At 38.8% G+C, this 14,023-nt stretch overlaps 1 protein-coding gene and 1 non-coding gene across 2 annotated transcripts; one reads left to right on the top strand and one right to left on the bottom strand.

Moving 5' to 3' along the window:
- Positions 1–2,216: 2,216 nt before the first annotated feature.
- On the bottom strand, positions 2,217–12,965 carry LOC122697831 (chorionic somatomammotropin hormone 2-like). The gene is made up of 5 exons (XM_043908828.1): positions 12,911–12,965; positions 7,278–7,459; positions 4,972–5,079; positions 3,037–3,216; positions 2,217–2,408 (listed from the first exon to the last, which is right to left on the bottom strand). Exons 1-5 carry the CDS (start codon positions 12,963–12,965, stop codon positions 2,217–2,219), a joined length of 717 nt encoding a protein of 238 aa, XP_043764763.1.
- On the top strand, positions 9,732–9,837 carry LOC122697882. The gene has a single exon (XR_006342214.1). It is a non-coding gene; the product is annotated as a U6 spliceosomal RNA (small nuclear RNA).
- Positions 12,966–14,023: the final 1,058 nt, after the last annotated feature.

The raw sequence follows: 14,023 nt of genomic DNA on the forward strand, positions 1-14,023 counted from the left end.
GGCTCTGTTCATCTCAAGAACTATGGTCTTTAGTAACAACAAAAGAATATTCCTAGTATAAAAGACAATTTAAGAAAAAGAGGAGAGAAGAGAAAATGGACATAAAAGGGAATATGAGATATTTGCTCTTAAAATATTGAAATATATATATATATGTATATATATATGTATTTGGGTCCTTAATAATACAGTGTTCTAACATCTTTTCATCCTTCACTGCCCAAGTCCTTGACTCACTTTCCTTTTGCTGCTCTTCCTTCCTTCTCTCTTTCTCTTCCTTCTCTCTTATTCATCCTCCTTTCCCATCTACCTTTTGATTTCCCATTTTCTGTTTACTAGGAATTCCCAGAAAATCCCTAAAGACGCTGCATAATCAGCACAGCAGCATCACTGACTTCTTAGGAGAGCCAGTCAAGAGATTGGCCCTCATCCCAGGTTGTCTGGAGGCTGTTGAACAAGCTGAGCAACCCTAATCCAGTCACACTGCTCCAGTCTCAGTAGAGACTCAGTCTATTGAGAGGATTTTATAATTCAGGGACCTTCTAGGGCATATGTGTAAGGCCAAATAATTACTGACAAGGATAGTTGCTCTAAAAGGAAGAGAGAATGGTATCTCACTTCTCAGATAAGTGTATTTTGAATCCAGCTTTCTGATCTACTCGGTGTCTATGTGAGCAGTTGTATATTTGTCTAGAGGCCCCAGGCAGGGGACAGATACACACCAGTATTTCTGCCATTCAATCGTACAGAGTGTTTATGATACATGGGTTTTCTATGGGTCAGCTAGTAGGCATATGACTGTGGGCTACTTAATGTTCTCCAGATGGTGCTTGCAGGTTGAGGAAAACAGAGAGGCTTTGGTGATTACTGCATGTGGTGAGCTGCGGGGACCAGAACAATTCCCTTGATTAAAAAGGAAACTATGATGTTGGGGATCCCCAGCTTATGAATGTCCTGGAAAACCACAAGGATCCCCCACAAGAGAAACACTTGTCAGTCAGAGGGAGTTTCAGATCAGTCCATCTGGACCAAGAGAAGGCTACAACAGCACCATGTAAGTCAGTGATGTCAGAACTTTCCCATCTGTTACCATCTACCCTGTTCCAACATGATCCAAGGGATTGAAGATCCAGAGAGTGAGAGAGAAGGAACCTTGCAGAAATGGACACATTGATGCGTCCTGGTGAGTCCCCGGGGCCTCAGCAAGGGAGAGGGAAACATTGAATAGGCTGAATATGAGTTGGAGTTGACAGCTGACTGACGTGGCCTTGTGAAACCCAGAGTGATAGAATGTATGGAATGGTTGCAAGGTGATGCAGAAAATGAGGATGCAGTGGAGTGTGGGTGAAGACAGCTACTGGAGGAGGATGGAGACAGTTCATATTTGTATCTGCTATGGTCTCAACCTTGGTGTCCCCCAGAAATGTCATATGATGAAATCCTGATTCCCATGGTTATAGTATCCAAAGGTGGTGCCTTTGTGAGGTTCTGGAGTCATAAGGATGGAGCCTCCTCAATGAGATGAGTGCTTTTATATAAGAGACACATAGACCTCCCGAGCCCTTCCCCCCATTTGAGGATACAATAAGAAGTGTGTGACCAGAAAGGACCCTGCATGAACACATTGTGGAAATCCATTTCCATTGTTATAAGACTGTGATATTTTGTTATAGCAACCCAGGAGGGCTAAGACAACATACTAACAATCTTCAGCCAGTTCAGTAAACCTCATGCTATTTGTACAAAGGTGCAAAGCACTGATCCTGTCTGGTGTAACACTGTGACAGTGGGCTGACAGTTCGCGGCTGACTTTCATAAAGAATCCTGAGGATTCAGTCTTCTTGGTAGCATGGCCAGAACCATGAATAATTGTCTAATACTTTGATTCTCATAACTTGACCCAGAATAATTTTCTGTGATTCTTACATAATCTCTTACTGGTCTTATTTGTAATGCCAGCTTCTGCTATTTGTGATTAATTTTAATAGGAGCTTCATTCTCTCAATTGTAGGGGTGGATTTTCTTTTGATTTTCAATTAAATGAAAATAAGAAATGTTAACAAATTACCCTCTTAGATTTTGACATCTCTACAGAGTCTGTGTTTACTTTTTTAGGAGGCGACAGAGCATGCATGAAAAAGCTGTATATTTCAAAGAAGCCTGCTATGGGATAGATCCTTAGCACCATTTCAGAGCTGGATGGGATGGATGTGGATTTAGCACTCGTCACTGATTCGGCATGCCAGGATCTTGGTGTACATGTCAACTTTACGTGAATCCCTGTTCAGGCACTTGAACAGGTTATAAAATGCAGAATGACGTACATCTTCATCGTCGGACAGCAGGAATGGAATTGCTGACCAGTACAAGCGTTCCTCCTCCAACTTCCGTCTGAGTGGAAGAATAATCTGAATACCCAAAAGATAAATGACTTCTCGTGAGTTTTATTAGTATTTCCTTATCTTTGTCCCTTGTAATTATATTATTAATATTTGGGAATCACATACAAATGTAAAACTCTCTCGATATGGATTTTCCGCCAGCCTATGAGAAAACTATTAGGAATCTATAATGTAGAAACATAACTCAAGTTTAGATTTAACTTTCTCTTTTCTTCCTTCCCACTCTCATCCTTTGATTTGAGCAGAAAAGAGAAAGAAGACAAGTGGAACTTCAATAGCAGATATCCTGGGATACATTGAGGAAAATGCTGACCTTGGAAATTCTGTTATCTAGTTCTCCTACTCTTAAAAACATTTCAACCACCTTGCCCGGGAAGAGGCAAGCTTTTGGTGGAATTGTGTGCAATGTAAGGAAGGCTGCACATGTCAAAAAATGCACTGAAATTCTGATTCTTTTACAGTAGAATCTATCAAATGAAAAACTAGGCTCTTGCTTTATGTAGTAGGAATCTAGTATATAGAAGTCATGAATCTTTTTCTTATAAAATGGGATATTTCAAAACACATTGTGCATTACAGACATCAACTCTTTCATTCATGAACAATGCAAGAAAGCCCTAGGCAGGATGCTCACCTGGCTGAATTGTCTCGCTAAGATTGATTGAAGTTTGAATGATTTTCTACGACACTCTAAGGCACTTGATATGACAGTAACTGTGAGGTTTTCCTCAATCCGCGGGTCATAGGCTAGATCAAACAGAGGAGCATTCCAGAGGTACTGTATCATGAGTATCCACTTAGTAAGGTCTTCATTCTAAGCAAACATTATAAACAGTCTCATTAAAATAATCATAATACAGTGATTTTGGTAACAGGTGATCTTTGTTCAGAGCTGCTGACCTAAAAGACTTTGGTTATTCCTATGTGTATGCAGAGATTTTTGAAGGTGGTAAAAGTTACAAAATTATAAAAGGTAAGCTGTTAGTTCACACTTCACTGAATTATTAAAAATCTGGGTTATTTTAGGAATTAATTCTTCTGATGAGTTCTAATTAATAACGAATTTTCTTATTTCCTCTGAAATTCTACCACCCACTTAGTGAGTTCTTTTATGTTTGTCTATTTGCGTGAGAGAAATCTAAGTATTTTTTGACAAGTCAGTATGTACCTGCAGTACTTGACCCAGGAAAGAGGCATTCTACCTGTACCCACATCATTGTCACACAGTGACTCTTTCGTATTAATGAATCAGATGAGTCATTCGTATTGACTTTTGATTGGTAATTTGTTTTATGATATTACAACCAAGAGACAATGAAGAAGACATGACATTCCTAAACAAGTTTTCTTTCCTCAGTTGATCCTAATAGCAGCCCCCCATGCTGGTATCAGAAGAGTCTGTCTTGTTGACATGTGTCCGGGCAGAAAACGGCACAGCGTTGTCTTTAGTAACAGCATCAGTGGGATTCACAATGGAGGGTTTTCACCCCTAGTTCACTACTACTAGCAGAATTGAGCATGAAAATCCTGGGGGCTGAAGATCTCTAGTTAATATGCTTGATTTCTTTACAGCCATGAACTGTTTTCATGGTAAAGAACAGAGAACTGAGTAGGATTAAATATAGCAATACACATAAAGTGCTTAGTAAAATGTATGGCCATGTAGTAACTCTCAATAAACTTTAAATTCAAGCTTATTGAAAAATCCCTCCTCCTCCTCCTTTTTGACCTTTTCCTTTACTTGATCATTCTCATTATTAATGAACTTAACAGAGGAAAAAAATTCTGGTATCATTAAGAAAGTTGTAGAGAGAAAAAAATAGAATTTTAAGGGGGGATGCATGTGAAAATATTTTATATAATGTTAGGATGAAGGATAAAGCAGGAAATCAGAAAGGAGAGATTATAACGGTGAAAATTTGGAGCCTGCCATTAATCATTGAGGCTTGATGTGTAAACTGTGTTGTCCTCAGAACAGAGCCAATTGTTACGGCCATGAGAAGCAAAGCAATGTTATATAGGCCTTTGTGGGGGAAACTTACAAATTAAAAGGTGACAGAGGAGTCGTTGAGAATGATGAATGAGGAGGTGTCAGAGAAGTAGAAGCAGAATCAGAAGAACCTTGAAAGGCAGACGCGCTGGCTCAAGTGGTGCAGTATAGGACTCCCACGTACGAGTCACTAGTAACAATGAGTACTCAAAACTTGGGTGTGTTTCCTACATATTCATGAATTTTGCAATCTTATATTTTACACATGGAAGTTCCCATTCATTTCCTGTTTTTGTACAGAATAATAGCTGCAATTCTGTGTCTAATGCATTGCTTGAACTAAACTTGTCTGCACTGACAATTTATAGATCTGTTATTTGTTTTGCTACTACAGATCAATAGTCATCCCTTGATTTCACTCATGCTTCATCAACTGCATAAAATAATTTCTCTTCTGATGCTTACAATTCCTCCAAAATTTTCTGCATATAAAGTTACTATTACCTCTAATAATCCAAAGCCTGGTAAGCTAAATACTGTCTCATTCGATCTGGTGAAAAACCCAGGTGAAAGACTCACGTTCATCAGTTGGGCTCTTTCTATTTCTTCAGGAGCATGGAGGGGATTGGTGTGGCAGTCATTGGTGGCATTCATATACTCCGGTTTACTCTGGGAATACCTTTCAATCTGAAAGTGATCAGGAAATTAGTTGTGGTTGTTGGGCACTCAATAGATGAACCAATTACCAGAACATTAACGTTTGATAGATGTGTAATTTTTTAATGGGGGGGCATCACAAAATTTGAAAGTCATTCTTTTCCTATTTTTTCTATATATTGTCTCTATAAAAATGATTTAACATCTAACATTTCTAAGTTCAAACATTTCCCTTCTCTTTTTTATGACTATCTTTTTTTTTTTTTTTTTTGGTATTTGAACCAAATACTTTTGTTCTTTTGAACCAATACTTAGTTCTTTTTTTTTTTTTTTTTTACTTAGTTCTTTTGTATCAATACTTGGTGCTTCCCAGGTGACGGTAGTGGTAAAGAACATTCCTGCCAATGCAGGAGATATAAGAAGCCTCAGGTTTGATCCCTAGGTGAGGAGCATCCCTTGCGAGAGGGTACAGCACCACACTCCTGTACTCTCGCCTGGCGAATCCTATGGACAGAGGAGCCTCTTGGGCTACAGTCAGCAGGGTTGCAAAGAGTTGGAACAATGGATGTGACTTAGAATGCATACATGCACCTATATATAACCATTTAATCTCTTGTTTACTATGGGTTAGAGCCCGTTAGTGAACCCGCTCACTAAAAAGCTTAGTGTTCATCCCAGGTGCAGAATACAATGCTGTTTATGGTGACAAAATGGTACATCAGAAAAACATGACATAACGTTATAGGAAATACTAAGCAATGGACTGAGAAAAATAAGAGGAGATAAATCTAACTAACACTTTGATAGAGAAAAACAAATCTTTAGCAGAACTTATGAACATTTGAAGAGATTACTTGGAAGAGTTGGACAAAAATGGAGTGTCAAAAATGGAGGATGAAACCAAAACTAGTGAGTACAAAGAACTACCTGAATTTAACAGAAATCTTTAGCACCGCCTTTTATTAGCTGTCTGCTCTACTATGTGCTCCTTTATTGACCTAAAAGAATTAACATACAAATTTCAAATACCTTCATCAGAAAAAGAATAATTGTTTCCAATTGTAAATTCTGCTTCTATAGTAGCTCAAAACCTATTCACTGCAAATCTTAAAACAATAACTTGTAGCATTAAGAACACTACCAGTATTCATTTTTGTGACCAGGATTCAGGTTTGTTTAACATGTTCCATCCACCCAGTTCACTGCAGAGCAGTTCTCATTTATTGGCTATTTACTCTGAGCCTGGAGAAGAAAGCCCAGAGACACCCTGAAGGGCCAGAAATTCAACATGCTTCCTTTTCACTAGCCCCACCTAAAAGTGCTTTAGTCAGGTAGTATTATGGACTGAATGTGTGTTCTTCAAATTCATGTGTTGTTTCCCGTATCGCCAAAGTACTGTGTTTTGAAAAGGGTTCCGACTTTTTGGCACGCCATGGTCTATAGCCCGCCAGACTCCTCTGTCCATGGGATTTCTCAGGCAAGAACAGGGAGTGGCTTGCCATTCCCTTCTCCAGGGAATCTTACAGACCCAGGGATAGAACCCAGGTCTCTCCCATTGAAGGCAGGTTCTTTACCAACTGAGCCACCAGCAAAGCCCATTAAGGTTAAATGAGCTCTCAGGGTGGAAAACTCATCCAATAGGTTAGGTGTCTCCATGAAGCAAAACACCAGAGAACTTTCTATTCTGTCTCTGTCTGTGTGTCCTTTCCTCTGTCTCTCTACCCGAACCCCCATCCTGTGTGAGGATGCACGGAGAAGCCATCCTGGGAAGAAAGAGTTCTCACCATAGCCTCACCTTACTGGTGCCATGATCTGGGACTTCTAGCCCCCAGAACTGTGAGGAAATAAACTTCTGTTGTTTTTTCCACTGAGTCTATTGTATTCTTTTATGGCATTCCTAGCTGACAAATACATAATCATGTATTCTGGAAATTTAAAAAAAGAAAATGAATGAAAGGAAATTGAAAAAGTTAGTGCACTTCATAGGAATCTTTGAGATTTCACAATACGGATCCTATCTTCGATTTCCACATCTTATGAGCTGACGGCGTCTTTAACCTGGAGAGTGTGTTATTTGAAGTTTGGCTGAAGCAGCCCTTTTGTTGAAAGGATAGTTTGGCCCAGTCACTTACGCGAAGGTAACTTCTGGGAGCCTAGCAGGCTACAGTCCATGGGGTGCAAGTGTCGTCACGACTGAGCAACTAAACCACCACCACCACAGTACTTACAACCTCATTGAACATTATTGTAGAAAGGTTATGCATGTCGTGGGACAGGATGGAGGCACGGCTAAACGTTTTTCTAAGTGACTTCAGGCGGACGCCAAACAGGTATCGACCGCAGAGCCAGCAAAATTCACCTTGGCACAGGAGCACATTTGACACGACCAGCAGCAGGAGCAGGCAGAACGCTGCTAAAATAAAAACATGAGCCATTCTGAGATGATCTAATCACCTGAGGTTATCAAATCCATCCTGTGGAGGGAAGCCTTCTCTTTCCCTGTTGCTCTGAGCAGGAGTTGATGCTGTAGTAGCTGGGGTGGGGAAGAAGGAGCGCCTTCTGTGTGAATTTAGATGGATGGTGATATTTGCACAGATAGATAGTTGGAGAAGTAGGTTACTCCCTGCATTTTTGTATTGCTCCCTGAAGTACTTCTGTGCTCTGCAAACATTTGGAACTTAATTCTGAGCAGGAGTCTTTAGGCCATTATTTTAAGACACTTTATTGTTGGGACTCTGCAGACTCTCAGCAGTGAGGCCCTCTAGGAGTGTGTTATTTTTTCACTCTACATTGACTAGTGCTTGAATTTTAGACACTGAAATGACAAGAAGTGTACAGTTGATCTGTGTGGTTTACCATATCACGCTGGGGTAAGAGTAAACACATGACTGACTGATCGCTACTATTGAGTACAGAGAGAATACTAAGAGAAAAAGGATACTGTACCTTGGATCTGCTAACTCACCTTCGTAACCCCATGCATGTCTTTGATACTTTCCCAAAAGCTTTAAAACATCTTAAAATTTGTGTTTCACAGTAACCCTATGAAATATCCTTCATCTTCACTATGTTCATCAAGTTATGTTAATGAAGATGCGATGACCTGGAGAGGGCAAGTAATTTTCCCCAGGTCCCATTATTAGCAGGTGGAGGTGACTGGGCACCAATGCAGTCATCTGTTCACTTCCTGATGTCACATCACACATGCCTGTGGGCTCTCGGTCTGTGTTTGTGTAACCAGGACCATATCAGGAGCTGTGATGACTCTGCTTAAAGCGAGAAATATTTTGTCTTTGACTGCAAAACAGCAGTGACCCTAGAACATTGGTTTTATCTGTTCTGCTCTGTCTATAAAACATTCACTGTTAACGTCTTTGACAATTATCAGTGTGGGGGCTTGTTTCTCCTGCTAGACTTTCTTCTAGGGAACTTGACAGCTCCTCTACTTTTATGCATCCTTAATCTTCTCATTATGTTTTTTTCTTCGAGACAATGGCAGGTAAATCTCCAGAAGGTCATCCAAGAACATTACCTGCTCAGCACCCAGGACCCCGTCACTGGCTCTGCGGACACAGCCTGGCCTTTCCTGACTGTGATGTTTCAGGGAGAAAATCCATCTGTCTGATCGGGAGCACATCCTGACAACCATGGGGCTTAGGTTTTGAACCATCTCCCAGAATCCCCTCTTTGATAGTAAAACTAGACCTTCAGGCTTCCATGATGTGTTGTAATATTTCAGAAATTATTCCTGGCCCTACCTTTGACCAACGGAAGCATAAAATCATAGACTCTTGTAAGCGTGATTTTATTTTATTTTATTTTTTTTCATGAGGCAGACTCCTTAGTCAGTATATCACATTTTGTATATATTATGGCACTTATATATAATTTTTATATTAATGCATTTAATTAACTTTTGCATGTTCAAATCATTCTTTTTCTTCTTTTTTTTTTTTTTCGTTTTCTGTTATTTATTTATTTATTTATTTTCAGTAGGTTTTGTCATACATTGATATGAATCAGCCATAGAGTTACACATATTCCCCATCCCGATCCCCCCTCCCATCTCCCTCTCCACCCATTTTAATATTACTTTTCCTGTCTGTCCTTTGTAAGTAAGCAGAATTTAAGACTGATTTGAGCAAGAATTGAGTTTGGAGATGAGAGCTGATAAAATAGGGATTTTATCCTTCTGAATGAGATACCAACATGATTCTTTCTACAATTTACCAGAAGAGTGGTAATTTAATGAAGGATAAGGTATCAGCATTTACTAGGTTTTCTCTGCTCTTAGTTTAAAGGGGCATGGTATCTAAGAATAAAATGGTTATTTAAAATTAAGTGATGAAAATCAAAGAAGTGATTCTTAAAAGGAAGACACATAAGTTGAAGAAATTTGGGACTATCTCTCTCATCAACTAAAGAGCTTATTGTCACAGACAAGGAGAATAATAACTTGTGTAACATAGACCTATTTTTGTGCATATATTTCTGTGCATGTATACATGTGTTATGAATAAATATATGTTTAATTCCTACATGGAACTTTGGACCTTATAAAATTCAATTTATAAGAGGTGGTAAATATAGCAGAATACCCTAATTCCTAGTGTAATTGATCATTTGTTGGTAGATGACTAACTATATGATTTTCTTTTTCTGTTAAAGTTTTACTTGCATGTTTGCTTTGGTAGCACATATGTTAGAAAATTGGAATAATACTGACAAGATTAGCATGGCCCCCTGCCCAAGGATGACACACACATTTGTGAAGCTTTCCATATTTTTCTCTAACAACTTTGAGGAGTATGATGGGAAGGAAGGGGGAAATAGGTTCAAGAGTGAGGGGACATAGGTATCCCTATGGCTGATTCATGTTGATGTTTGGCCGAAAGCAGTACTGTATTGTAAAGCAAATAACTTTCAATAAAAAGATCAATAAGTTTAATTATTAAAACTGTTATTGGGGATCATATAACAGGTTCAGATATCCATTGTATGACTAAAGAGGATCTGACTGGAAACTAAAGGTGTCAATTATCATTGGTAGTGATTCATTAACTTTATAGGTGAATGAGAAAAGTAAGCTAACAAATACTATTGTCTGTGATTCAGTGTCACAGCAAGCTATAGTCCTGGTCTGCGTTCGCCTTTAGGCGGTATAGCGCCCAAACTTTGAAACTGAGGCCGTTCCCAGAAGCCCACAGTCATGAGTTCTGTTCAGGGTTTTATTCCTGATGCTGGAGGCTTCTGTTCGCTGGTCCACTAGCCCCAAAGCTTTCTCTTCTGAGCATTCTCTGGTTCTATCATGTGCCCAAGTCTTTGTATTTTGGTTGTCTAATTTGATTCTCTTATTCTTTGATCGGACTACCAAGTCTCTTTACGATATATTTTTCAGACCCTTGTGTGCTTTGAATTTTCTGATGCTCATTAGTGTATTTGCTTCTTTATCAGTTGTTTTATTTGCTATTATCTTCTCCCATTCTTACCAAAAGACACAGACTAGATGAATGGATACAAAAATAAGACCCATATATATGATGTCTAGAAGAGACCCACTTCAGTCCTAGAAACACATAGAGACTGAAAGTGAGACGATGGAAAAAGATATTCCATGCAAATGGAAATCAAAGAAAGCCAGACTGGCAATTCTCATATCAGAAAAAATAGACCTTAAGATAAAAGCTATTATAAGAGATAAAGAAGACACTACCTAATGATCAAGGGTCAGTCCAAGAAAAAGATAAAACAATTTTAAATATTTATGAAGCCAACATAGGAGCACCTCAATACATAAGGTAAACACTAACTACACAAAAGGGGAAATTGACAGTAACACAATAATAGTAGGGCATGTCAACACTGCACCTGTACCAATGGGCAGATAAACAAAACAGAAAATTAATAAGGAAACATATCTTACAAGGAAATATTAGAGCAAACAGACCTAATTGATATTCAGCACATTCCACCAAATGCAGAATACACTTTCTTGTCAAGTGCACATGGAACATTTTCCTCATCATGTGTCACAAATCAAACCTCAGTAAATTTAAGGAAATTGAAATTATATCAAGCATTTTCTCTGACCTCAATACTATGAGACTAGATATAGATTATAGAAAAAAGAAACTTTAAAGAACACAAACACATGGAGATTCAACCACACATTTCTAAATAATAAATAGGTTACTAAAGAAATAAGGCAAATCAAAACATTCCTAGAAACAAAGAACAATGAAAACATGATGATCTAAACCTGTAGGATGCATCAAAAGCAGTTCTAGGAGGGAAGGTTATAGTAATACAAATCCTACCTCAAGAAACACATTGAATAGACAACCTAACTTTACATATTTTTATCTCTTTTTAAATTTCTCTTATCAATGTCTTAAAGGTTTTGTATAAAATCTTTCAACACCTTGCTTAAGTTTATTTCTAAGTGTTTTATCTTTTATTGATGCAATAGTAAATTGGCTTTTTAATTTATTCAAATTTCTGATAGTTTGTTGTTGATATATAGTTAGGAAACACAGTTTTGTACATTTGAATATAGTAAACATAATGTATGCTACATCTTTAAAGAATAGACATTTTCCCACAAACAAGACATATAGATCATCAAGAGGTATATGACAAGATGCTCAGCATCGCTAATAATCAAATGAAATGCAGATCAAAAGCACAAGAGATATCACCTCATGCCTGTTTGAATGGCTAGTACCAAAAATGTAAGAAATGACAAATCTTGTAGAGGATGTGGAGAAAAAGAAGTGCTTATGCACTGCTGGTAGGGATGCATACCGGTGCAACTCCCATGGAAAAATACTGTGGAGGTTCCTCAAGAAATTTCAAAGAGAACTGTTATGTGATCCATTATCCCCCTTCTGGATATATAGTCAAAGGAAATGAAATCATTTTCTCAAACAGCAATCTGTATTCCCATGTTCATTGCAGCATCATTCACAGTAGCCTTGTAATAGGAACAACCTGAGTACCTTTCAACAGGAGAATGGATTAAAATAACGTGATGTGACATATATAGGTAAATAATATTTAGGCATGAGAAAAAGAAAGAAATCCTTCCATTTATGGCAACATGGATGAAACTGGAGGGCATAACACTTGGTAAATTAAGTCACACAAAGAAAAATACAATAAAATCTCAATTGTAAGTAATCTCAAAAAAAAATAATCTCTGAGAGAGTGGATAATATTGAGTGGTATACCGACTCAGTGGTCATGAGTTTGAGTAAGCTCCGGGTGTCAGGGATGGACAGGGAAGCCTGTGCTGCTGCCCTCCATGGGGTCGCAAATAGTCGGACCCAACTAAACGACTGACTCTTCTGAAGAGAGTGGAACTTACCTGTGTTCTCCTCAAAAAAAGCAAAAGTTAAACATGTGTGGTGATGGCAATGTTACTTAATAGAAAGGGAAACTCATTTCTAATACATGTACAAATGGGGGTGGACAGGATGACAGAGGGGTAGGTGGGAATGGGGTACAGCTCTCTCCACCAATGCATCAAAGACGTCTAAAAACACAGCAGTTCTCACAGAAGACCAGGTGAATACTGGAAGAACTCCCTGACTACTGAGGAGGAATATCCGGATTCATACAGAACTTGGTAGGACAAAAGAAAGAAGGCACAAGGAGGAAGAGGAAAGGAGTAGGAGAGCAAGTGGGACCAACTTGCACCTGGGGGTGAGGGAGCTGAAGCGCAAGGGAGAGATCCCCACGTCCATGGCCGTCCACTGGAATAAGGAGCCATTTGAAGCTGCTGGGGAGTGAACCAACTAACCTGTGACTGTCTGAATGGAGTGAGAACCACATAGACAAGCCATACTGCTGCCTTTCATACCTCGGACAGGGTTGTAAGTCCACTGGTGTCCATGGAAGCTGGGAGCTGGAGCCATGGGGACTACAGAATGATCCCAGGGTGAGGACTCCTGTTGACCGTGGGGAGTCAGCCGGATGGGATGGGATGGAGGAAATCTGCTGCATCGAATGCTTCTTAAGGAAAGCCATGAGGCCATAAAAGTAGGGTTCAACTGCCTGTGCAGTAGAGCTATCTCTTTCTGCATGGTGGTACCTGTAGGTTGAGCAATAGAGAAAGACTTCAGTGAGGGTGGTCCTTGAGTGCCTGATGCACTAAGCAATGGAGAATTTTGAATGTCTATATGCCCTACCCTACCCTATTCTCTGTCTAAACTGTGGGATTTAGCATCATAATATTTTTATGAACTTAAATTTCTTCTGGTAGAGTTTCTGGTTTACATATTAGGCTAACTGCTCACATCTGTCTCATTCTTGGTGTTTCAAGAAACTTTGAGAACCTTCCTTCCTCTCAAGGCATTACTGCCCTTTACTTTACTACCATTGCTGACTTCCCACACTTTCTCTTCTTCCCTACTATAGTCTATGTCTTTCTCTATTCGCTATAACTTTAGTAGTATGTATCCCTATATTGCTATTAATATTTATAATAAATTATTAACCCAATGCAGTAGAGTATCAAAAGGACTCCAGTTTCAACACTAGTAATAAATTACCTCCAAATTATAATCCATTAATGCTCCCATTTGAAACTGATTTTCTATTGATATATTAGTGAGGTCTCTTAACTCATTATCTTTACTAGGTGGATCAATTTTGAAATGAAACATAGAAATCAATGGAGTGGTAAACTCTGGAAATTACCTTTGTTTTGATATGCCTCTTTAGTAAGTATGCAAATATTAGTTTTGTTTTGTTTTGTTTTGTTTTCCCCTGTGAGGCTGTTCTTAGTACATATTATAGTTCACTGTAGGGTGATTTCTCTTGACTGAGGATTGTACACTGTGAACTGTAATTGTCAAACAAGTGAGTGGAGATGAAGAAAGTAATGCCAGGAAGGCATAGGCTTTTGTTGTTCTAGAAGGAAAACCTTGCTGTGTCTCTCATCTACAGTCTAATCTTCAGCTTTATTGAAACT

Source organism: Cervus elaphus, chromosome 7 (assembly GCF_910594005.1).
Source record: "Cervus elaphus chromosome 7, mCerEla1.1, whole genome shotgun sequence".
Taxonomy (NCBI): domain Eukaryota; kingdom Metazoa; phylum Chordata; class Mammalia; order Artiodactyla; family Cervidae; genus Cervus; species Cervus elaphus.

Bases quoted from the DNA above. Each gene is read 5' to 3' on its own strand.
- LOC122697831 (XM_043908828.1), bottom strand. From the start codon at position 12,965: ATGGCTCCAGCTCCCAGCTTCCATGGACACCAGTGGACTTACAACCCT. The intron at 3,217-4,971 runs GTGAGTCTTTCA...ATGTTTGCTTAG, and splicing joins AAAGAGCCCAACTGATGAAC to AATGAAGACCTTACTAAGTG. The intron at 2,409-3,036 runs GTGAGCATCCTG...TTGGGTATTCAG, and splicing joins TAGCGAGACAATTCAGCCAG to ATTATTCTTCCACTCAGACG.